General features: G+C 36.2%; 1 protein-coding gene across 3 annotated transcripts; it reads left to right on the top strand.

The window, feature by feature from the left end:
* Positions 1–29: 29 nt before the first annotated feature.
* LOC125051972 lies at positions 30–25,749 on the top strand. 3 transcript variants are annotated; one of them, XM_047652617.1, is made up of 4 exons: positions 30–437; positions 1,712–1,885; positions 3,068–3,218; positions 25,545–25,749. In XM_047652617.1, the coding sequence occupies exons 1-4, from the start codon at positions 351–353 to the stop codon at positions 25,679–25,681; spliced, it is 549 nt and encodes a 182-aa protein (XP_047508573.1). In that variant the 5' UTR covers positions 30–350; the 3' UTR covers positions 25,682–25,749. The 3 variants fall into 3 exon arrangements, with proteins under 3 accessions (XP_047508573.1, XP_047508571.1, XP_047508572.1); XM_047652615.1 differs by lacking the exons at positions 30–437; positions 1,712–1,885; positions 3,068–3,218 and adding exons at positions 9,484–9,644; positions 11,234–11,407; positions 12,712–12,862; XM_047652616.1 differs by lacking the exons at positions 30–437; positions 1,712–1,885; positions 3,068–3,218 and adding exons at positions 20,698–20,955; positions 22,162–22,335; positions 24,193–24,343.
* The last annotated feature ends 784 nt before the right edge of the window (positions 25,750–26,533 follow it).

Genomic DNA, 26,533 nt, shown 5'->3' with positions numbered 1-26,533 from the left:
ATTATTACGTATTAATTATACATATTCTTCCTTCCTAACTTTATTCTTAATTTTCTTATTATTAATTCTACTTCATTCCGAGTTTATCTTTTTCTACACACATACAAATTTTAGTGATTCCTATCCATCTTCTATTCATGGGAAGAGAGAGTTTAATAAAATTGATGAACTCACATTGAATAACATGATATGACTAACAAAATTCTCGACAAGCTGACAATATAATTTCCGAGTCTTAAATGGTAAATAAGATGATTGCAGTGAACGATGTCAGACACATTCAGATAACTTTTGAACTTGCTGTTCCGTGCGCTTATTTCTAGTCAACAAATACATTTTGTGTATTCACCATGAGAATAGAATTACCGGAAATGCGGCGTTGCTGTTTTTGCTTTCCGTTACGGAGAGGTGTTTTGGCGTATGGGTATGTTTGCTTGGTAAGCTGTTTTTGTCTTAAATAGCAAAACTTGATTTAATTTATGGAGGCGGTGTTTCATTGTTTTAAACTACAGAATTTTTATATTCACTGTAACTTCAGCCCTGCGATTCTGTAACTCACTTCACGAACTCACACAGCGGTTTTCGCATCGGCGGTCGCTCTCAAATCAGTCGTGAAGCAGTCATTTTATGATTTGTCATTCTGAAAAGGTGGGAGCTTGTACTTTATTGTTTATCAGAATGCCAAATTATAAAATGACTGCTTCACGACTGATTTGAGAGAGACTGCTGATGCGAAAACCGCTGTGTGAGTTCGTGAAGTGAGTTACAGAATCGCAGGGCAGGTTTAAACAAAAAGCATTATTATAAGATTTAAATACGGTATAAAATTTTGTGTTTCAATTTAATTTAACTAAAATAAGCGTACAAATGGTGGAAAGTGAATTTTAAGTGAGGAATTATTTAGTATTTGAAGAGCTGTGAAGATTGTGACTATGTTTGACAATTTAGTTTTTTCTTTGAAATATTAATTTTCAGTTTTCTTTTATTTTCTGTCTATTAATGTACTTACTTATGTTTTCTGTTTCATATATATTTTTTATCAATGTAATCTGTTTTGGCCTTGTTTATTGTCTAAGTTTTATATATGCATGTGTGTGAGGAAATTCAAGCAATAAACTTCTTAAGTTTGAACGCACGTATAATAGCCTGAGTTCGATTCCTGGCGAAATTATTTGTTAGTACACACAGCTGATTATGTACTTGATCTGAGTCAGTTACAGTGACCATTGTGGGCCACAAGTGTTTTATGGCACTCTAAGGGTAAGATTTAGTCTGTTTTTAACATATTTGTAATATTTAGTATTTTATTGTTCACGACTTGCCTTACTTAACATAATGTCCTATAACCTCTAAATAGGGCAGAGGGCCTCCACAGTGACTCTTCATCGCGTTCGGTCTTCGTATTCCACCTCGCTCCAAGTCCTTCCGGCTCTCTTTGCCTCATCTGCAACTGTACAGCGCCAGATTTTCTTGGGACGGCCACGCTTCCGCTTTCCTTGCGGGATCCAATCAAGCGCCTGCTTGGGAATGTGATTGGAATCCCTTCGGAGTGAATGGAATATCCATTTCTATATGCGTCGCTTGATCTGGTGGCTAATCGGGGCTTCTCGGCGTGAACAGACTATTTAAGTTTATATTAGCAAATGTTAATTACGGTACAGAAAAGTAATTGATACAACTATAATTACAAATAAAATTTGCATTTTTTTAGCTTTTCAGTATATTCTGCCTGTGTCTGGAGATATACCTTGGGGACAATGACCTAACGGGCACGACATTGGTAGCCTATCATGGCAACACTTTCTTCGCTCGGGCGTGGCTGGCAATTTTATTATACGTTACAGATTTCGTTTTCACGATTATTATGTTAGTTGGTGCACATATGGTAAGCAAATTTGGTGAATTTGTCGAATCTCGGCTCCACCTCAAAACAGCTTCAATTTTTTATCTATCGTTCTTTACGACTTGTATGTAGTACCCCAAGTAATATTAAGGAGGCGCATGGCTTTGGACCCTTAAAAATAATAAAATCAGGGATGATACCCGCTCATCATACTACGCCAACACTGTTATAATATAATATACAAATTTCAGTGAGTTCGGGCTTATATCTTTTGGATAAGAATCAGTAACTTTATGTAACGGAGGGTAACGGGCGGGAGGCTTATCCGATGATAAGTGATACCGCTGCCCATCGACACTCACATTGCCAGAAGGCTCGCAAGTGCGTTGCCGGCTTTTCTTGCTCTCTTAGGGTGGGGCGTGGATTTTTCGTTTGTTATCATAATTTAATATAATACAAATACAGTCAAAACCGTTTATAACGACATCGTTTACAACGACCTATCGGTTATTACAACCAGATTGTATGGTCCCGTCCGAATCCCTATTAAACTATTCAGTAAACAAACCGCTTATAACAACATCGGATACAGCGACATATCGCTTACAACGACGAAATTTTATCGATATTCATCGGCTATAACGACCAACCGCTTCTTATCTCAGCAAAACAAAACAATACAAACGATTTTAAATCTTATTTATAAGCATTAAATGAATATTTAGGCATATTATTACCTACGCACTTTCTCCCAACGAACAGTTTCAGCCAACAACGATTTCCGAGGCTCTTAAAAAAATTTGTTGCCTTTAACGCACAGTTTGATACTGGTGATACTCATACCTTGAGGAGTATGAAACGTAAAATGCAAAAAATATTGAGACTGGGCTAAAAAAAAAAAAACAGACCAAAATGACTGATTACTTTTGTACCTAATTATTTCGTAATAAATATTTTTGTTTCTTTTTTGACTCGTTTACATATTATAATATTAACATACCATATTATAACCCATACCTACCTATTCTAGATCGATAACAATGATAATATAACTATGTACAATGTACATACACATGTACTGTACTTGTGTATATGACATTGCTTATAACGACTATCGGATATAACGTCGGCAACTATACGGTCCCTTCAATGTCGTTATAACCGGTTTTGACTGTATTGTTAACAACTTTCACATTCCGTATTAATTTTACATTAATTTTTCAGAAACGGGTTCGTCTTCTTACCATATACTTCTACTACGGCGTGACTACTACACTGGCTACCTTCCTCACGATGTCTATAATTAACTACGACTTATATAACCGAAATCCGTATCATGCGATGATAGAAATCACATTTATCGTATTTGCTATAAGTAAGTACTAAAATACCTGTACATCTTGATTCTTTTCTTCTGGATTGATCTGCTTCTCCATATTTTCTTTAAGCTAATAGGGGATTAGCCTTCTGTGACTGACACGGTGTAAGTTTTGGATCTGAGACATGCCGGAATCCTCACAATTTATCAAGTGTTCATTATGGTACAAAAGTACCAGTAAGTAGAATCAAATTTTCAAATCCAAAATTTTTATTTCTGGATCTATTTCTCAATAATAAAATGAATAAGTTAGTAGGTCACCAGATCTTAATAATAATTATTTAGAGACTGACACACGTCATAGGTTTTGGGTCTAATGCATGTCGGTTTCCTCACGATGTCTTCCTTCACTGTACGAGCTGTCAACAGTAAGTCCATTGGTGCACAGCCTGGGATCAAACCTACGACCCCAGATGTGAAAGTGGCACGATGAAACCACTAGGCCAACTATACTCTGATTATGTTAATATAACTCTTAAATTAAAATACTATAATCTTTATATAAAACTCATTAACACTTTTTTTCCTTCACTTTAGTTCCTGTGTTGACGGAATGCGTAAAATTAATCTCTTCTATCGAAAAACTATCCTCTTTTTGTAGCGAAAGGTTCTGTTAAGCTGTGAAATGTAATTTTTATTTTCAGTTCTCCATGTGTATATGCTGTGTTTGGTGTGGAACATGATCAAGAGGTTAAAGCAGAACACTGGACTGACCTTCGCGAACCAAGTCGCTGAAGTGGTTATAGAATCTCCCACTGAAAATATACAGAATCCTCTTTAGAAATATTTTACCACCATCTTGTATATTATATAATTATAATTGGGCAACATAAAAAACGCCGTTCGACGTTATCAGTAATTGGACAATTGAAACGTTTCTTTTCTGGTCTAATTAGTGTCGCCATGTGTGTCTAAAAAGCTTCACCAGCTATCAGATAATAATGTTACAAGTGTAAATATTTATCGATTGGATCACTTAGATCATTACATATCGATATTATTAATTCATAATATGGCCAGTAAAATATTGTAATTTCTTGAAGTGATTATATTTAATGAAGTACAATTAACTGAACGCGGTGTTTTATCGGTCCGAAGTGATCGACAGTTATGCCAACTTGGGTGTTTTCCCCCAAAATTTAGGGGGAAACAAGATATCCAAGGGTTTTTTCAGGGGGTACATTTATTTAGGGGTTTTGATTCTATACCATTTATATTAAGCTTTGAACGCCATCAACAAACTAAACCAAATATAAACTCCAAGACTACTATAGTTTAAATATCGAAAAAAATTATTTAATCCGAACGAATACTGGCTAAATAATGTATGAAAAGAAAATGACAGAAGGCTAAAAAATCTCTGCCCAGAAACGTTAAGAAAAACTGAATTCGAAGAAAGAAAAGTTAAAAAAAAGTAAGAATCGTTTCATCTCATTGTTATTATTATAAATATTATTCGGTCATTGAATCGTAAAGCCGAGGAATTTTAACGTCCGTTAAATTCCTCCGTTGCGACGGGGTGACTTATTTTTACTGATCGATTATTGTCGATCAGTAACATTGTACATAGTCTAGGCGTAATATTTGTAATGCTTAATGTTTTAAGTTACCAACACTTGCTTGAGCTGTGATTGTTTTTCTAATAAATATTTTTTAAATGTAATGTTTTATTTACTAAACTTAATGTGTGACTGATTAAGCATCATTTTTTTTTAAATCCCTCTGCAATCAGCCTCTTGGCTTTTATCAGATTTTATGGGAAATGATGGCAATTAGGGAACGCACATCCAATAATTTTTACTCCCTCCGTAATTTGTAAACTGTCAGACTGCGCCAAGTTTCGCCCTTTTTAGCCGATACACACTGTCCGTCGTTTCCGAGAGGCCCGAAGCTAGGGGGTTGACGTGTTGCTGAAGTCTCATTTTGTATCGCACGGTTGATCTTTTAATGTCTTCCTCGATAGTGGCAATTCCCAAATATTTATGGACTTCAGTATCTTCGCTCATATTTCGCAGTGTTTTGTTTTGTAGCCGCTGCAGGATTCCGATATTAGAGCGGCTTGCTGACCCCCAGAGCTGTATCCCATAGAACCATATTGGTTTAATTACAGTTTTGTAGATGAGAAGTTTATTGTCCAAACTGAGTGCCGCATTTCTACCTAATAGCCAGTTCATGCTACGAAGCCTACCAATAGCATGCTCCTTCTTGGCTTTTATATGGTCTTGCCAAGTCAGGCGTTTGTCCAGGTGCATGCCCAAATATTTCGCTGTAGTCTGTTTTGGCAAAACAGCTCTCTCCAGAGTCACCGGTGAGCACTCTTCTCTTCTTAGTGTGAACGTAACATGAACTGCTTTCGCTGGGCTTGCCCGTATCCTCCACTTCTTTAACCATAATCCTATTTTGTCCAGGCATTTTTATAGTTTTGCGGATGCTTCGTTAGGATTTTTATTGCAGGAAAGGATTGCAGTGTCGTCTGCATAGGTTGCAATGACAACATCGTCCGTAACTGGTATGTCGGCTGTAAAGATTGTACATATAAAGGAATGGACCCAGCACTGAGCCCTGAGGCATTCCTGCTTCTATTTGGCAGATTGATGATAGATAATCCTCACATTTGACCCGGAACATACGGTTTTGCAAATAAGACTACAGGAGAAGGTAGGCAGTATTTGGTAGGTTCAACTTTAGCTTACACAGGAGTCCCTTATGCCATACGCGATCAAAAGCCTGCTGTATATCGAGAAATACTGCTGAACAGTACTCTTTTCTTTCTAGGGCTTGCCGTATTGTATGAGTAAGACGATGTATTTGTTCCATTGTTCTATGTTGTGCACGAAACCCAAATTGGTGGTTGAAGGCGACTAATGACTAGTTTCTTAAATACTTTTGATAGCAAGGGGAGAAGATTAATAGGCCTGTATGATGAAACTTCTGTTGGAGGTTTTCCAGGTTTTGGAACCATGTTTATAATGGACACCTTCCATAGTTTTGGGAAATATTGTAGTCTTAATATTGTGTTAAAGAGGATTGTTAACAGAACGATACCTTTTTTCGGTAGTTCTTTAAGTACTTCTGCGGTAATAAGATCAAAACCGGGTGCTTTTTTTTTGTTTTAAATTATTAATAGTTTTTTTTAATTCTGTCGGTGTAACAAGTTTTAGTGGTAAAGACATTTGCTGATCACTATTTATGATTTCATCAAATTCGTCTTCGGTTTGCATTATGTCCGGTTCGTTAGGTGTAAATACATCCGTTAGAAAGTTGGCAAACAGCTCCGCTTTATCCTGTGGTTTTTGTGCCTATTCGCGATTAGCTTGTCTTAAAGGGGGCATGTGTTCTTTTGGCCTTTTTAATGATTTCGTCATCTTCCAGAGTGAATAATCGTCAGCTTTATATGGCGGCAATGTCTGTAGTTTATCTTGCAATGTACGATTTTCATTTTCTTTGAGCAGTTCTTTTAAATCTTTTTGGGCTGTATTCAACGCTTTTTTATCTTGCCGATTCCTGCTGGTATGCCATTGTCGTCTTAGTCTTCTCTTCGCAGCAATTAGATATTTTATTTCCAACGGTATGTCCTGACTTTGTGTTTTAGGTTCTATATATGGGGTCGATAGCCATGCTGCTTTTTGTAAGATTAGTAACTTGCCAAGCTGTGTCATCTATGACATTTTCACTTTTAAGGGGTACGCGTAGGTTCAATGTATTCTCGAAAGGCTTCCCAGTCAGTTTTACGGTTGTATAAAGTCTCCCGTGATTCTTTTTTGAGAAAAATCTATAAGGTATACTTCGTACGTCACTAATAAACAATTATATATTATACTAGCTGCCCCCATAGTACATACCAACATGGACCATTTTGCTATGCTACCCTAGAGACTGTTCGGTTTTCTGGAAAGAAAACTTTTAAATTTTTTTGTGAATTTTTCTCTATATAAACCTCAGAGTTCAAGTCTTAAGATTTTAATTTACAAATCAAAAATAGGGGTTGATCGTAGAGGGGTGAAAATTTAGGGTTGTATGTATTTTTAATAGCACATTATACAAAATAAAAAAGGTTGCGTGTACGCGCGTAAGAAGTTATACTTCTTTGGCATTATTAAAAAATAGTTTTTGATTGCATGCAAATAATTAATTACAATTAAATAATCAAAGACTGGAAAAGGAGTCATTATAGTAAATTAAGTTCAGTTTACATTTAAATTCAGTATAATTTTTGATAAGTGTACTTAGTTACTTATGTGAATAAAGTTATTTTGAGTTTAAGTTTGAGTATTCATTGCGCAAGGTAAAAAAACAGTATTGGCGAAGATATTACGGACTCAAAGTTGAATATCTGAGTGTAAAATAACACTACAAGAATAAAAAAATCCTCGCTAATGTGGCTTCAACAGGAAAGAGGAATTAACACGTTCACTGCGGCAAGTAAAATAATAATATTTCATCAGGTGCGGCTGCGGGCCAAAATGCGCCCCCAATGATATTTCCGCCGGTGCGTGGCAGGTCTTTCTAGACCCAACAGCACTAGGATAGATTAAATTGCTATAACTTTGTGGAAACATAATGTATACATTTTTTTTATATTGTTAGAATGACCGCCCCGGGATCTGGCAAACAGGAAATGAGAAATAAAGCAGGAAAAGCGGCAGGCCGATATCGACCTGAACCGCACTAGAATATATTTTTAGTAGTGATGGGACAGAGAAATATCGAAAATAAAACAGAATTATCGTAAACTCAACTCAAACTCAAACTCAAAATATCTTTATTCAAGTGGGTAACCCAAAACACTTTTGAATCGTTAAGTTAAATTAATCGTAAATATACATTTACTACTAAAGGAACTGAAAAATTTATTTATTTACTTATGTATGCCTGTCTTGGAAACAGAAATACTTTTTATTTTTCTTAGTGGAGAATATTTCTTCACTGCTGTCACTATCACTGTCAATAACTGCAAGGCGAATTACTCTATTTTCCTAAATTTGTATTTTTCTTGTATTGCTTGCCATCGTTGATAATATCGAACGCTATGTTAGATCAGTTAGATAGCACAACACTAACTGGTCGGGCGCGCGCTCTGTGCGGTATCGGGTCGCCAGCTGCCTGTTGGGTGGGCGGGCTGAAATAGGCCCACTGCCGCACTCACGGGATGCAAAGCAGCGTCAGTGCGTGGTAGGTCGATAAAAGCCTGCCGCTATGTTTTGATGGGGAAAACCTACAATTTTGACCGCAAGATGAAATATATATTTGTCCCTGTCGAATTTTTACAAACACCTGAGATAATCGTTACGCACCAGCGAGAGGGACATAGATTTCTTCGTCCGCACCAGCGGAAATACCGCGGCAGGCTGATATTGGCCTGTTACGCAGTGAACGTGTTAATGGAACCTATTTAAAAACCATCAAGGTAATCTAAGAACTATTTTTATGGTATACGTAATAGATTTAGAATTCAGGAAAACATGGGAACTTTTGCGATACGATGCATGCAATAATAAGTTCATTTTTTTTTTCTTACACATACTTTATACATTTGAAAGATTCAAACCTGCACACTCACGTCGCCATTTATAATTTATAACTGTAGTCTAGATAATGGCCCTATAGTAAAGTTTATAGGTATTATATATGATATATCATAAAGGCTTTATTTTTATTACGTACTAGCTGGCCTGGCGAACATCATACCGCTTAACAGTCGATTCTTTATTTTTTTTAAATACTTATTCTGCTATTCGGGACACTAGTCTAGCTAGTAAGATAAAAAAAGTTCAAATTGACTTTTAAGTATTATTACGAACATTTTGTATGGGAATATAGAAAAGTGTTGTTTTTAGACTGTTTCACTATTTTTTTTTTTTAATTTTTCTCTTCGTAAGAACCATCCTCGTACTTCAAGGAATATTAGAAAAAAATAATTGGCCAAATTGGTCCAGGCATTGTTGAGTTATGCGCTTACCAACACATTTTGCGATTCATTTTTATATTATAGATTAATTATACATATATATTCTTCCTGCCTAACTTAATAATTAATCTTCTTATTATTAATTCTACTGTATTCCGAGTCTATCTTTTTCTACACACATACAAATTTTAGTGATTCCTATCCATCTTCTATTCATGGGAAGAGAGAGTTTAATAAAATTGATGAACTCACATTGAATAACATGATATGACTAACAAAATTCTCGACAAGCTGACAATATAATTTCCGAGTCTTAAATGGTAAATAAGATGATTGCAGTGAACGATGTCAGACACATTCAGATAACTTTTGAACTTGCTGTTGCGTGCGCTTATTTCTAGTCAACAAATACATTTTGTGTATTCACCATGAGAATAGAATTACCGGAAATGCGGCGTTGCTGTTTTTGCTTTCCGTTACGGAGAGGTGTTTTGGCGTATGGATATGTTTGCTTGGTAAGTTAGTTTTTGTCTTAAATAGCAAAACTTGATTTAATTTATAGAGGCGGTGTTTCATTGTTTTAAAATACAGAATTTATAAATTCACCGTAACTTCAGGTGTAAACAAAAAGCATTATTTTAAGATTTAAATACGGTATAAAATTTAATTTAACTGAAATAAGCGTACAAACGGCGGAAAGTGGCGGAAATTTTATCTTTGCTTGCTATGCTAGAATTTCAGATCTTAACAATTGTATTATGAGGGTGTTGATATTTTCCACCTCACCAAAGAGGATGTGAGGAAATATTTGAAATATTAATTTTCAGTTTTCTTTTATTTTTATGTCTATTAATGTACTTACTTATGTTTTCTGTTTCATATATATATATATTTTTTATCATTGTAATGTATATTGTCTAAGTTTTATAATATGTTTGTTAGCTGTAAGATTACTAACAAATAACAATATTTTAAATAATTGTATAGTAGAAATTCAAAGTGTGAACGCATGTTGCGTGAGTTCAATTCCTGGCGAAATTATTTGTAAGTACACACAGCTGATTATGTACTTGATCTGAGTCAGTTACAGTGACCATTGTGGGCCACAAGATTTTTATGGCACTCTAAGGATTAGTTTAGTCTATGTTTTTAATATATTTGTAATATTTAGTATTTTATTGTTCACGACTTGACATTATGTTGTATAACCCCTAGATGGGGCAGAGGGCGTCCACAGTGACTCTTCATCGCGTTCGGTCTTCGTATTCCAACTCGCTCCAAGTCCTTTCGGCTCTCTTTGCCTCATCTGCAACTGTACAGCGCCAGGTTTGCTTGGGACGGCCACGCTTCCGCTTTCCTTGCGGGATCCAATCAAGCGCCTGCTTGGGAATCTGATTTCCCTTCGGAGTGAATGGAATATCCCTTTCTATATCAGCCGCTTGATCTAGTGCCTAATCGGGGTTTCTCGACATGAACAGACTATTTAACAGGTTGCCTGGAAGAAATCGCTTGTTAGTGATAAGGCCGCCAGTTGCCTAATAACTTATGTTACCTGCTTTTTTTTTGTTTTTTATATGTATGATTTTGTATTATAGGTAGCGAAGTGTAAATAAATATTTAAGTTTATAGAAGCAAATGTTTATTACGGTACAAAAAAGTAATTGAAAAAATAAATAATAGTTTAAAAAACCTAAAAAACGTGCTTTAAGCACATAAAAAGCAGCGAAAAAGCGTGGGTTGCTCAGCGCCCCACGCTTTTTCACAATAATACCAGTATTTCTTGTTCATTAAGTACCATTTTCAGCCTAAATTAGGAATTATTTTTCACTTTTTGGTTTGATTGTGATGTGCTTTAAAAGCATATTTTTTAGTTTTTTAAACTATTATTTACTTTTTAGTTAAATTTATTTTTCGGGTTATTGCATTGTCATTGCATCAATGATCTTTGACAGGTGCGCAAAGTTTGAATTATATCTGTCCGTTAAAAGTGGGTCAAAATCGAGTCCGAAGGAGTCGGTTACATACATACATACATACAGGTGAAGCTAATATAAAGCGTGTAATTATACAATTATAACTTTAAAATAAAATTTGTATTTTTTAGCTTTTCACTCTATTCTGCCTGTGGCTGGAGATATACCTTGGGTACGATGACCTCACGGGCATGACATTGGTAGCCTATCATGGCAACAGTTTCTTCACCCGGGCGTGGCTGGCAATTTTATTATACGTTATAGATCTCGTTTTCACGATTATTATGTTAGTTGGGGCACATATGGTAAGCAAGTTTAGTAAATTTGTCGAATCACGGCTCCACCTTACTTGTATGTAGTACCCCAAGTAATATTATGGAGGCGCATGGCTTTGGACCCTTAAAAAAATAAAAAAAAACTGTTTTTTTTTTTTATAGAACGGGGGGCAAACGGGCAGGAGGCTCACCTGATGTTAAGTGATGCCCATGGACACTCACAATGCCAGAGGGCCCGCGAGTGCGTTGTCGGCCTTTTAAGAATTGGTACGCTCTTTTCTTGAAGGACCCTAAGTCGAATTGGTTCGGAAATACTTCAGTGGGCAGCTGGTTCCACATAGTGGTGGTGCGCGGTAAAAATTGCCTTAACAAACGCTCAGTTGTGGAGCGGCGGGCGTCGAGGTGATACGGGTGGAATTAATAATATTACATGCATGATGAACATGATATATATGGTCGCAGTTCTCAACAGGTTAAGTTAGGCTTTTTAAATTATTGAAATAAACTTGCGCTCCGACCGGGAATCGAACCCGATACTACTCACCTAGCGGACACTTAATAAAACCACTAGGCTATGAGGTCCTTAACCTAACCTAACGCAAAAAAATTGGAGCTGTTTTAAGGTGTAGCCGTGATTCGACAAATTTACCACAAGTTTTTTAGTGTGATAAATTACTTAAGATAAAATATAGAGTGTCCAAAATATACAATATTTTTTTTTATTAGTATATCCAGCGATTTCAGGGTAAGGCATGTCAATTTCCTCACGTTGTTTGAGCGGGTGTTAAATGAGGAGTGAGGACATACAAACCTGGGGTTTGAACCTATGACCTCAGGGATGAGACCCGCTCATTCTGCTACCAGTGGCGTAACAATAGGGTGGCAGGGCTGGCAAAATGCCACGGGCCCCCGAACCAAGAGGGCCCCGCCCAAGGGATGTAATGTTATATGGATGAATGTGAAGTCTCCAATACGCATTGGGCTAGTGGGACTACAGACCATTCCCTCTCGCCTAAGAGAGGAGGACTATGGCCAGTAGTGGGACACTGTTATAATATAATATAGTAATTGCATAGAGTTCGTGCTACATTAGAATCTGTCATTTTATGTAGTAGAACAGAAACTGGCAGAAGGCTCACCTGATGATAAGTGATGGACATGGACAATGCCAGAAGGCTCACAAGTGCGTTGCCGGCCTTTCTTGCTCTGAAAGTGGGGCGTCCATTCGTTTGTGATCATAATTTCAAACGATAATTAATTTTTGTGTATATAGAATTTAATGCGAATATTATTATCAACGCTTTCACATTCCGTGTTTTTGTATTACTTTTCAGAAACGGGTTCGTCTTCTAACGATATATTTCTACTACGGAGTGACTACTACACTGGCTACCTTCCTCACGATGTTTATAATTAACTACGACTTATTTAATAGAGACCTATATAATGTGATTATAGAAATCACATTTATCGTTTTTGCTTTAAGTAAGTACCAAAATACCTACTCTACATCTTGATATTCTCAAACGACAAGTAGATTTTGTCGAAGATAAGGAAGAGAGAGATTGACACCGATTGAGAGAGAGTGAGAAGGGCGAATTACCTTATAGAATATTTAAAAATAAAATTTCGTAAAGAGAATTTATGAAATATTAGTATTTTATATTTTACGCAAAATAATTGATTGAAATCTCAAATGACGAATTGTAAATGAAAATGCCACGTGGTTTTATTATCGAAGAAATAAATTTAAAATAATTGTATTAATTGTCGACACTAAATATTTTTTATGACAATAAAATTAATTCAATTCCTAACTTATCTTCCTTTTTCTCTCCCTCTAAGTCTCGGAAATCTAAAGTTTTAGATTTGTCTGAATATGAACAAGACTTAAAAATTAGTTTGCCAAAGAAGTTTCACTTCTGACGTGTACTTTGTGGTAGGGGAGCCCAAGAGGGGATTTCGGGATTTACTAAAGCGCGGCAGATTAATATATAGGGGGATACCTTGTACCCGGTTAAGTACCTCCACAAAATATGAGGCTCATATATAAAGCCGCACGTGAAGGAGACAGGATCAGTTTAGTAAAAAAAAATTGACCATCAGAAATTCCCGAGCGCGTCAGATTAAGGTAGGGTGAGTTAATTACATCCTAAAAAGTGTATATTCCACTAATCTGACAATTTGAGAGTGACGGAAAAAAAGGGGAGGGCAACAAAGTTGTAAAAAAAAAACGTCATCTCGACATTCTCGAGCGTAGCTAATTTTTTTTTTATTTTGAAGGAAATAATTCAAGAATAATGAAAAATATATAATCTGACGATTTCCGCAAGCCGAAATAACAAAAATTCGTCGATAAAGTTAAATGCGTGCAGCTGCGTGATGCCTACATTTCCTTAAACCGATCGGAATCTACTAAACGGCGTTCTAAATATTTCCCTCAAAATTACATTTCCTGTGAATTTGAACCGATTCGGACCGATAGATTTTGAGAAATTTTGAAAAATCTTAAAAAAATAAGAAATATTTTTTTTTAAAGTGGTTTCTTTATCGATCAACTTCAAAAACTAATCCGCCTTTGAGCTTGAAAAACCACGTCGATCGCCACCAAGCTGGTCAAAAGCGGTTGATTCGTTCGAGAGATATCGTACACGAAAGAAACCCGAAAAAGTGTTTTTTCGGGATTACTCCGAAATTTGTGGTTCGATCAATTAAAATTGCAAAATTATTTATGAGGATAATAAAACTGCGTCGAATGCCGCCAACCGCGTGAAAATTGCTTGATCCATTCAAAAGTTATTGCGGTTTGAAAATTCCAAAAATAGTGTTCTATGAAACTTCTATCAGACTTTCTAGCTGGGAGAGCTCAAATGCATAGAAATGTTATTTCTTTGAACTCAGCGAGCTCAAAATATCAATTTTAAGCGCCCAGGAATGGAATTAGCGGGAAGTTGCAGGGATGGCCCTTTAGGTGAACCGTTTTTCTATTTTTTTTTTGGCAGATCAGGCGAATCCCTCTAGATAATCGTCAGATTATGAGACAGTACGTTTAGAACATAAAGATGAACCACATATATCTTAATCTGACGCGCTTGAGTATTTCAAAATTGCGAATTTTTTTTGCAAATTAAGAAAATGCCTGTGGGTTTGCGTCCCATCGAAATCGTCAGATTAGTGAATGAGAGCTTTTTTTTGGTGCACTTAACACTCCCTTAGAAAATCTGACGCGCTCGATAAAAATTTTTTTTTTTTAATTTTCAACCCTTAAATACAACCACCCGCATCATGCAAACGATCAGATTAACATACGTACATTATTAAAAATACGTAGGGCATAGATGCTATCAATATCTGACGCGCTCGAGGATGTCCATGCAACAGTTTTTTTTTACATATTTAACTATCTATAGCCGCTTCCCCCACCGATGAAAAGGAATTTATCATATAACATTTTTTTCTTCTTTTTATCTAAGCTTTGCATCCCAATAGGTCTCTACGACGCTCGAGTAAATCCCCATTTAGCATCGTGGGCTCCCCTACCATTGTACGCACGCACTTTTTTTAAGATCAGCCTTCTGAGACTGACACACGGCGTAGGTTTTGGATCTAAGACATGTCGGTGAACTCACAATTTAGCAAGTGTTTATCATGGTACAAAAGTAATTGCTGCAAAATGGAGATTCGGACGCCCATTAAATTTATCAAATTTTTGATCAGTGAAGCAAATTTTCAGATCCAAATATTTGATTTCTGGATCTGTTTCTCAATTACAAAATTAATAAGTTAGTAGATCTCCAGATCTTTAATTCTTTAGAGACACGTCATAGGTTTTGGGTCTAAGGCATGTCGGTTTCCTCACGATGTCTTCCTTCACTGTACGAGCGAGTGTCAACAGTAAGTCCATTGGTGTACAGCCTGGGATCGAACCTACGACCCCAGAGATGAAAGTGGCACGTTGAAACCATTAGGCCAACTATACTCTGATTATGTTAATATAACCCTTAAATTAAAATACTATAATCTTTATATAAAACTCATTAACACTTTTTTTCCTTCACTTTAGTTCCTGTGTTGACGGAATGCGTAAAATTAATCTCTTCTATCGAAAAACTATCCTCTTTTTGTAGCGAAAGGTTCTGTTAAGCTGTGAAATGTAATTTTTATTTTCAGTTCTCCATGTGTATATGCTGTGTTTGGTGTGGAACATGATCAAGAGGTTAAAGCAGAACACTGGACTGACCTTCGTGAACCAAGTCGCTGAAGTGGTTATAGAATCTCCCACTGAAAATATACAGAATCCTCTTTAGAAATATTTTACCACCATCTTGTATATTATATAATTATAATTGGGCAACATAAAAAACGCCGCTCGACGTTATCAGTAATTGGACAATTGAAACGTTTCTTTTCTGGTCTAATTAGTGTCGCCATGTGTGTCTAAAAAGCTTCACCAGCTATCAGATAATAATGTTACAAGTGTAAATATTTAACGATTGGATCACTTAGATGATTACATATCGATATTATTAATTCATAATATGGCCAGTAAAATATTGTAATTTCTTGAAGTGATTATATTTAATGAAGTACAATTAACTGAACGCGGTGTTTTATCGGTCCGAAGTGATCGACAGTTATGCCAACTTGGGTGTTTTCCCCCCAAATTTAGGGGGAAACAAGATATCCAAGGAGTTTTTCAGGGGGTACATTTATTTAGGGGTTTTGATTCTATACCATTTATATTAAGCTTTGAACGCCATCAACAAACTAAACCAAATATAAACTCCAAGCCTACTATAGTTTAAATATCGAAAAAAATTATTTAATCCGAACGAATAATGGCTAAATAATGTATGAAAAGAAAATGACAGAAGGCTAAAAAATCTCTGCCCAGAAACGTTAAGAAAAACTGAATTCGAAGAAAGAAAAGTTAAAAAAAAAGTAAGAATCGTTTCATCTCATTGTTATTATCATAAATATTATTCGGTCATTGAATCGTAAAGCCGAGGAATTTTAACGTCCGTTAAATTCCTCCGTTGCGACGGGGTGACTTATTTTTACTGATCGATTATTGTCGAATAAAGTGGAGAAGTAAAAACCGGCCTTTCGATATTTTTCTCATGACTGATTCTGGTTTCCGACGCCGGACCGGAGCAGTGGAGAAGGAAGGTAGGAAAGTCGAAGGTTTGGAAATTGTTCAGCGGGCCGCGGCAAAAACTGCCTTCAGAAACGCTCAGTTGTGACATGATCTATTTCGGCAGCGTTTCGTCTTTTGTTTTACATTCTCGCTCATCAAAGCGTAAATAACCGACAAGAAAGAGATAGAAGAGTTTAACGGTATGATTCTTATAATTAATGAACTTACTTTTGTCTCTTTTAATTCTCAAAATTTTGTTTAACGATATCTTTTAATATCTAAAAAGGCCCAAAGGCTGTGCTAAATTTAATTGTACATAGTCTAGGCGTAATAATTGTAATGCTTAATGTTTTAAGTTACCAACACTTGCTTGAGCTGTGATTGTTTTTCTAATAAATATTTTTTAAATGTAATGTTTTATTTACTAAACTTAATGTGTGACTGATTAAGCATCATTTTTTTTTAAATCCATCTGCAATCAGCCTCTTGGCTTTTATCAGATTTTATGGGAAATGATGGCAATTAGGGAACGCACATCCAATAATTTTTACTCCCTCCGTAATTTGTAAACTGTCAGACTGCGCCAAGTTTCGCCCTTTTAGCCGATACACACTGTCCGTCGTTTCCGAGAGGCCCGAAGCTAGGGGGTTGACGTGTTGCTGAAGTCTCATTTTGTATCGCACGGTTGATCTTTTAATGTCTTCCTCGACAGTGGCAATTCCCAAATATTTATGGACTTCAGTATCTTCGCTCATATTTCGCAGTGTTTTGTTTTGTAGCCGCTGCAGGATTCCGATATTAGAGCGGCTTGCTGACCCCCAGAGCTGTATCCCATAGAACCATATTGGTTTAATTACAGTTTTGTAGATGAGAAGTTTATTGTCCAAACTGAGTGCCGCATTTCTACCTAATAGCCAGTTCATGCTACGAAGCCTACCAATAGCATGCTCCTTCTTGGCTTTTATATGGTCTTGCCAAGTCAGGCGTTTGTCCAGGTGCATGCCCAAATATTTCGCTGTCGTCTGTTTTGGCAAAACAGCTCTCTCCAGAGTCACCGGTGAGCACTCTTCTCTTTTTAGTGTGAACGTAACATGAACTGCTTTCGCTGGGCTTGCCCGTATCCTCCACTTCTTTAACCATAATCCTATTTTGTCCAGGCATTTTTGTAGTTTTGCGGATGCTTCGTTAGGATTTTTATTGCAGGAAAGGATTGCAGTGTCGTCTGCATAGGTTGCAATGACAACATCGTCCGTAACTGGTATGTCGGCTGTAAAGATTGTACATATAAAGGAATGGACCCAGCACTGAGCCCTGAGGCATTCCTGCTTCTATTTGGCAGATTGATGATAGATAATCCTCACATTTGACCCGGAACATACGGTTTTGCAAATAAGACTACAGCCCTGCGATTCTGTTACTCACTTCACGAACTCACACAGCGGTTTTCGCATCGGAGGTCGCTCTCAAATCAGTCGTGAAGCAGTCATTTTATGATTTGGCATTCTGAAAAGGTGGGAGCTTGTAGTTTATTGTTTATCAGAATGCCAAATCATAAAATGACTGCTTCACGACTGATTTGAGAGCGACCGCCGATGCGATAACCGCTGTGTGAGTTCGTGAAGTGAGTTACAGAATCGCAGGGCAGGAGAAGGTAGGCAGTATTTGGTAGGTTCAACTTTAGCTTACACAGGAGTCCCTTATGCCATACGCGATCAAAAGCCTGCTGTATATCGAGAAATACTGCTGAACAGTACTCTTTTCTTTCTAGGGCTTGCCGTATTGTATGAGTAAGACGATGTATTTGTTCCATTGTTCTATGTTGTGCACGAAACCCAAATTGGTGGTTGAAGGCGACTAATGACTAGTTTCTTAAATACTTTTGATAGCAAGGGGAGAAGATTAATAGGCCTGTATGATGAAACTTCTGTTGGAGGTTTTCCAGGTTTTGGAACCATGTTTATAATGGACACCTTCCATAGTTTTGGGAAATATTGTAGTCTTAATATTGCGTTAAAGAGGATTGTTAACAGAACGATACCTTTTTTCGGTAGTTCTTTAAGTACTTCTGCGGTAATAAGATCGTAACCGGGTGCTTTTTTTTTGTTTTAAATTATTAATAGTTTTTTTTAATTCTGTCGGTGTAACAAGTTTTAGTGATAAGACATTTGCTGATCACTATTTATGATTTCATCAAATTCGTCTTCTGTCATTCAATTCATTATGTCTGGTTCGTTAGGTGTAGTAAATACATCCGTTAGAAAGTTGGCAAACAGCTCCGCTTTATCCTGTGGTTTTTGTGCCCATTCGCGATTAGCTTGTCTTAAAGGGGGCATGTGTTCTTTTGGCCTTTTTAATGATTTCGTCATCTTCCAGAGTGAATAATCGTCAGCTTTATATGGCGACAATGTCTTTAGTTTATCTTACAATGTACGATTTTCATTTTCTTTGAGCAGTTCTTTTAAATCTTTTTGGGCTTTATTCAACGCTTTTTTATCTTGCCGATTCCTGCTGGTATGCCATTGTCGTCTTAGTCTTCTCTTCGCAGCAATTAGATATTTTATTTCCAGCGGTATGTTCTGACTTTGTGTTTTAGGTTCTATATATGGGGTCGATAGCCATGCTGCTTTTTGTATAAGATTAGTAACTTGCCAAGCTGTGTCGTCTATGTCATTTTCACTTTTAAGGGGTACGCGTAGGTTCAATGTATTCTCGAAAGGCTTCCCAGTCAGTTTTACGGTTGTATAAAGTCTCCCGTGATTCTTTGTAAATAACTGTTGTGCTCAGTGTGTAGATAACTGGTGTGTGGTCCGAGGAGCCATCTAGACACGATTGGACTTTAGTGTATAGCCCAGATATCCCTTTAGTGATGAAGAAGTCGATAAGATCTGGCATTTTTTTTTCGGTCTATTGGCCAATGGGTTGGTTCACCTGTTGATATTACACTAAGATTATTACTATCAATAGACTTTTTCAGCGCCCATTAAGCATAATGAAAAATTAAATTCTACTTGAATGCTATATAAATAGCATTAAGTTGTATGTATTTTTTGTTGTATGTACGCGCGTAAGAAGTTATACTTCTTTGGCATTATTAAAAAATTGTTTTTGATTGCATGCAAATAATTAATTACAATTAAATAATCAAAGACTGGAAAAGGAGTCATTATAGTAAATTAAGTTCAGTTTACATTTAAATTCAGTATAATTTTTGATAAGTGTACTTAGTTACCTATGTGAATAAAGTTATTTTGAGTTTAAGTTTGAGTATTCATTGCGCAAGGTAAAAAAACAGTATTAGCGAAGATACGGACTCAAAGTTGAAAATTATAATCTGAGTGTAAAATAACACTACAAGAATAAAAAAATCCTAGCTAATGTGGCTTCAACAGGAAAGAGGAATTAATGGAACCTATTTAAAAACCATCAAGTTAATCTAAGAACTATTTTTATGGTATACGTAATAGATTTAGAATTCAGGAAAACATGGGAACTTTTGCGATACGATGCATGCAATAATAAGTTCATTTTTTTTTCTTACACATACTTTATACATTTGAAAGATTCAAACCTACACACTCACGTCGCCATTTATAATTTATAACTGTAGTCTATATAATGGCCCTATAGTAAAGTGTATAGGTATTATATATGATATATCATAAAGGCTTTATTTTTATTACGTACTAGCTGGCCTGGCGAACATCATACCGCTTAACAGTCGATTCTTTATTTTTTTTAAATACTTATTCTGCTATTCGGGACACTAGTCTAGCTAGTAAGATAAAAAAAGTTCAAATTGACTTTTAAGTATTATTACGAACATTTTGTATGGGAATATAGAAAAGTGTTGTTTTTAGACTGTTTCACTAATTTTTTTTTAATTTTTCTCTTCGTAAGAACCATCCTCGTACTTCAAGGAATATTAGAAAAAAATAATTGGCCAAATTGGTCCAGGCATTGTTGAGTTATGCGCTTACCAACACATTTTGCGATTCATTTTTATATTATAGATTAATTATACATATATATTCTTCCTGCCTAACTTAATAATTAATCTTCTTATTATTAATTCTACTTTATTCCGAGTCTATCTTTTTCTACACACATACAATTTGTAGTGTTTCCTATCCATTCTCTATTCATGAGAAGAGAGAGTTTAATAACATTGATGAACTCACATTGAATAACATGATATGACTAACAAAATTCTCGACAAGCTGACAATATAATTTCCGAGTCTTAAATGGTAAATAAGATGATTGCAGTGAACGATGTCAGACACATTCAGATAACTTTTGAACTTGCTGTTCCGTGCGCTTATTTCTAGTCAACAAATACATTTTGTGTATTCACCATGAGAATAGAATTACCGGAAATGCGGCGTTGCTGTTTTTGCTTTCCATTACGGAGAGGTGTTTTGGCGTATGGATATGTTTGCTTGGTAAGTTGTTTTTGTCTTAAATAGCAAAACTTGATTTAATTTATGAGGGCGGTGTTTCATTGTTTTAAAATACAGAATTTATAAATTCAATATAACTTCAGGTGTAAACAAAAAGCATTATTTTAAGATTTAAATATGTTATAAAATTTCGTTGCAATTTAATTTAACTGAAATAAGCGTACAAACGGCGGAAAGTGAATTTTATCTTTGCTTCGAATATTTGACATAGACAACACATACTGCTAGAATTTCAGATCTTACAAATAGTATTATGAGGGTGTTGATATTTTCCACCTCACCAAAGAGGATGTGAGGAAATATTTGAAATATAAATTTTCAGTTTTCTTTTATTTTTTATATCTATTACTTACTTATGTTTTCTGTTTCATATATATTTTTTATCATTGTAATGTATATTGTCTAAGTTTTATAATATGTATGTTAGCTGTAAGATTACTAACAAATAACAATATTTTAAATAATTGTATAGTAGAAATTCAAAGTGTGAACGCATGTTGCGTGAGTTCAATTCCTGGCGAAATTATTTGTAAGTACACACAGCTGATTATGTACTTGATCTGAGTCAGTTACAGTGACCATTGTGGGCCACAAGATTTTTATGGCACTCTAAGGATTAGTTTAGTCTATGTTTTTAACACATTTGTAATATTTAGTATTTTATTGTTCACGACTTGACATTATGTTGTATAACCCCTAGATGGGGCAGAGGGTGTCCACAGTGACTCTTCATCGCGTTCGGTCTTCGTATTCCAACTCGCTCCAAGTCCTTTCGGCTCTCTTTGCCCCATCTGCAACTGTACAGCGCCAGATTTTCCTGGGACGGCCACGCTTCCGCTTTCCTTGCGGGATCCAATCAAGCGCCTGCTTGGGAATGTGATTTCCCTTCGGAGTGAATGGAATATCCATTTCTATATGCGTCAATTGATCTGCTGGCTAATCGGGGTTTCTCGACATGAACAGACTATTTAACAGGTTGACTGGAAGAAATCGCTTGTTAGCGATAAGGCCGCCAGTTGCCTAATAACTTATGTTACCTGCTTTTTTTTGTTTTTTATATGTATGATTTTGTATATTATGGGAACGAAGTGTAAATAAATAAATATTTAAGTTTATATTAGCAAATGTTTATTACGGTACAAAAAGTAATAGGTACAAATATAACTTATGAAAATTAATTTTTTTTAGCTTTTCACTCTATTCTGCCTGTGGCTGGAGATATACCTTGGGTACGATGACCTCACGGGAATGACATTGGTAGCCTATCATGGCAACAGTTTCTTCACCCGGGCGTGGCTAGCAATTTTATTATACATTATAGATCTCGTTTTCACGATTATTATGTTAGTTGGGGCACATATGGTAAGCAAGTTAAGTAAATTTGTCGAATCACGGCTCCACCTTATTTGTATGTAGTACCCCAAGTAATATTAAGGAGGCGCATGGCTTTGGACCCTTAAAAAAATAGAAAAAACTGATATTTTTATCTTATAGAACGGGGGGCAAACGGGCAGGAGGCTAACCTGATGTTAAGTGATGCCCATGGACACTCACAATGCCAGAGGGCCCGCGAGTGCATTGTCGGCCTTTTAAGAATTGGTACGCTCTTTTCTTGAAGGACCCTAAGTCGAATTGGTTCGGAAATACTTCAGTGGGCAGCTGGTTCCACATAGTGGTGGTGCGCGGTAAAAATTGCCTTAACAAACGCACAGTTGTGGAGCGGCGGGCGTCGAGGTGATACGGGTGGAATTAATAATATTACATGCATGATGAAAATGATATTGTCGCAGTTCTTAAAAGGTTAAGTTAGGCTTTTTAAATTATAGAATTAAACTTGCGCTCCGACCGGGAATCGAACCCGATACCACTCACCTAGCGGACACTTAATAAAACCGCTAGACTATGAGGCCCTTAACCTAACCTAACGCAATTAGAGCTGTTTTAAGGTGAAGCCGTGATTCGACAAATTTACCACAAGTTTTTTAGTATGATAAATTAATATAAAATATAGAGACTACAAAATATACAATAAAAAAAGGGTGCGTGTACTTATTTACGCGCGTAAGAAGTTATACTTCTTTTGCATTATTAAAAATAGTTTTTGATTGCATGCAAATAATTAATTACAATTAAATAACCAAAGACTGGAAATGGAGTCATTATAGTCAATAAAGTTCAGTTTACATTTGAAAAATTAAATAAATAAATATTTATCATTATTCTCTTACATTAAGTGTAACATAAATTCTATTATTATTCGAATGTTGTTTTTAAATTATGTCCAATGCCGTAGCATCTTCCGTGGGCAACTTAATTCTGTTAATTATGTGTCACGGTGCGCGCGCATCGTAAAATTTCACTCTCATCAATTTTTCATAACGCGCCTAAAGAAGTATAACTTCAAAAAGATTCGAATTTAAATTCGGTTACAAAGGTAAGTCGCGATGGTTACCAAAGTACAATAAATTTCCTTCCATTTATTTTATTAGTATATCCAGCGATTTCAGGATAAGGCATGTCAATTTCCTCACGTTGTTTGAGCTGGTGTTAAATGAGGACATACAAAGCTGGGGTTTGAACCTATGACCTCAGGGATGAGACCCGCTCATTCTGCTACCAGTGGCGTAACACTAGGGTGGCAGGGCTGGCAAAATGCCACGGGCCCCCGAACCAAGAGGGCCCCTGCCCAAGAGATGTTATGTTCTATGGATGAATGTGAAGTCTCCAATACGCATTGGGCTAGTGGGACTACAGACCATTCCCTCTCGCCTAAGAGAGGAGGCCTATGGCCATTAGTGGGACATTATACAACGTATAATTGAGTACGCTAAAATCTCGAAGTTTATTAAAATTAAACTGAGTACAACGTGACGATTTTTAATGATAGGGAATTGGCCACGGGCCCCAGATGGTATAGTTACGCCACAGCACTGCCTGCTACGCCAACACTGTTATAATAAAATATAGTAAGTGCATAGAGTTCGTGTTTATCATCTTAGGTTTAAGAATCAGTAATTTTATGTAGTAGTATGGAAACGGGCGGGAGGCTCATCTGATAATTAGTGATACCGCCGCCCATGGACACTAACATTTCCAAAAGGCTCGCAAGTGCGTTGCCGGCCTTTCATGCTCTCCAAGTGGGGCGTCCATTCGTTTGTTATCATAATTTCAAATCATAATTATTATTTTCACATTCCGTGTTTTTGTATTACTTTTCAGAAACGGGTTCGTCTTCTAACCATATATTTCTACTACGGCGTGACCACTACACTGGCTACCTTCCTCACGATGTTTATAATTAACTACGACTTATTTAATAGAGACCTATATAATGTGATTATAGAAATCACATTCATTGTTTTTGCTTTAAGTAAGTACCAAAATACCTACTCGACATCTTGATATTTTCCTGTGTATTGGCTTTTCCATATTTTTGAAGTGAAACTTCTTTAGCGCTACCCTCATGCAATTTTTACGCAAACGTAAAAGATAAGGGAGAGAGAGATTGACACCGATTGAGAGAGAGTGAGACGGGCGTATTACCTTATAGAATATTTAAAATTAAAATTCGTAAAGAGAATTTATGAAATATTAGTATTTTATATTTTATGCATGCTAATAAAAATAAAAAATATGCCACGGTTTTATTATAAATTAAAAAAAAATATAATTTGTATTAATTTTCGACACTATTAATATTTTAATGACAGTAAAATTAATTGAATTCCTAACTTACCTTCCTTTTTCTCTCCCTCTAAGTCTCGGAAATCTAAAGTTTTAGATTTGTCTAAATATGAACAAGACTTAAAAATTAGTTTGCCAAAGAAGTTTCACTTCTGACGTGTACTTTGTACGCACGCACTTTTTTTTAAGATCTGCCCTGCGATTCTGTAACTCACTTCACTTCATCAGTGAAGTGAGTTACAGAATCGCAGGGCAGCCTTCTGAGACTGACACACGGCGTAGGTTTTGAATCAAAGACATGTCGGTGAACTCACAATTTAGCAAGTGTTTATCGTGGTACAAAAGTAATTGCTGCAAAACGGAGATTCGAACGCCCATTAAATTTATCCAATTATTGGATCAGTGAAGCAAATTTTCAGATCCAAATATTTGATTTCTGGATCTGTTTCTCAATAACAAAATTAATAAGTTAGTAGATCTCCAGATCTTTAATTCTTTAGAGACTGACACACGTCATAGGTTTTGGGTCTAATGCATGTCGGTTTCCTCAAGATGTTTTCGTTCACTGTACGAACGAGTGTCAACAGTAAGTCCATTGGTGCACATCCTGGGATCAAACCTACGACCCAGATGAAAGTGGCACGTTGAAACCACTTGACCAACAATACTCTGATTATGTTAATAACCCTCAAATTAAAATACTATAATCTTTTTATAAAACTTATTATCACTTTTTTTTCCTTCATTTTAGTTCCTGTGTTGACGGAATGCGTAGAATAATGCTCTTCTATCGAATAAAACAAAATAAAATAAAAAATACTGAATAAAAAGACTGCCTCTGTGGCGAAAGGTTCTGTTAAGCTGTGAAATGTAATTTTTATTTTCAGTTCTCCATGTGTATATGCTGTGTTTGGTGTGGAACATGATCAAGAGGTTAAAGCAGAACAGTGGACTTACCTTCGTGAACCAAGTCACTGAAGTGGTTATAGAATCTCCCACTGAAAATATACAGAATCCTCTTTAAAATATTCACAAAAGAAATGTTTTACCACCATCTTGTATATTATATAATTATAATTGGGCAACATGAAAGTGTGTATGTATGTGTGTGTTGTGTGATTTTAAAAAACGCCGTTCGAAGTTATCTGTTTTTAGACAATTGAAACGTTTCTTTCTGGTCTAATTAGTGTTGCCATGTGCGTCTTAAAAGCTTCACCAGCTATCAGAGAATAATGAGAAGTGTAAATATTAATCGATTGGATCACTTAGATCATTACATATCGATATTATTAATTCAAAATATGACCAGTAAAATATTGTAATTTCTTGAAGTGATTATACAAGAAGTACAATTAATTAGAATTTATAAAATACCAGCCCTGCGATCCTGTAACTCACTTCACGAACTCACACAGCGGTTTTCGCATCGGCGGTCTCTCTCAAATCAGTCGTGAAGCAGTCATTTTATGAAGTGAGTTACAGAATCGCAGGGCAGTGGTGCTACAACTATTAGGTCTGGGCCTCAGATTTCTGTGTTTCGTATTTGTATTGCATGCGGCATGTGATAAATGCGCACTTAGTCAGGAAGTTTATTCGTGTACAGGCGGGGTTCGAACTTCTGAGATGAGAGTCCCACGCTGAAACCACTACACTGTACATGATGTATAGGCCTAGTAGTGGCTTCTTCTTGGTATTGATGAAGCAAATAACTGCACCTCAGCAATTAACTTGTCATATTTTTTTATAGAACTGGGCGCAAACGGGCAGGCGGCTCACTTGATGTTAAGTCATACCTCCGCCCATGGACACTTTCAATGTCAGAGGGCTCTTACCTTGGCCCTTCAGTTAAAATGCCTATCAGGATTTTTAGAGAGCT

The sequence above is a fragment of the Pieris napi genome, chromosome 8 (assembly GCF_905475465.1).
Source record: "Pieris napi chromosome 8, ilPieNapi1.2, whole genome shotgun sequence".
NCBI classification, from domain to species: Eukaryota; Metazoa; Arthropoda; class Insecta; order Lepidoptera; family Pieridae; genus Pieris; species Pieris napi.
The sequence above is the reverse complement of the archived record's forward strand: the minus strand, read 5'-3'. Positions and strand labels throughout refer to the sequence as shown.

Excerpts from the sequence above, each read along its gene's own strand:
- LOC125051972 (XM_047652617.1), top strand. The coding sequence starts at position 351 with ATGAGAATAGAATTACCGGAAATGCGGCGTTGCTGTTTTTGCTTTCCG. Across the intron at positions 438-1,711 it reads CGTATGGGTATGTTTGCTTG|CTTTTCAGTATATTCTGCCT; the intron begins GTAAGCTGTTTT and ends GCATTTTTTTAG. Across the intron at positions 3,219-25,544 it reads ATTTATCGTATTTGCTATAA|TTCTCCATGTGTATATGCTG; the intron begins GTAAGTACTAAA and ends TTTTATTTTCAG.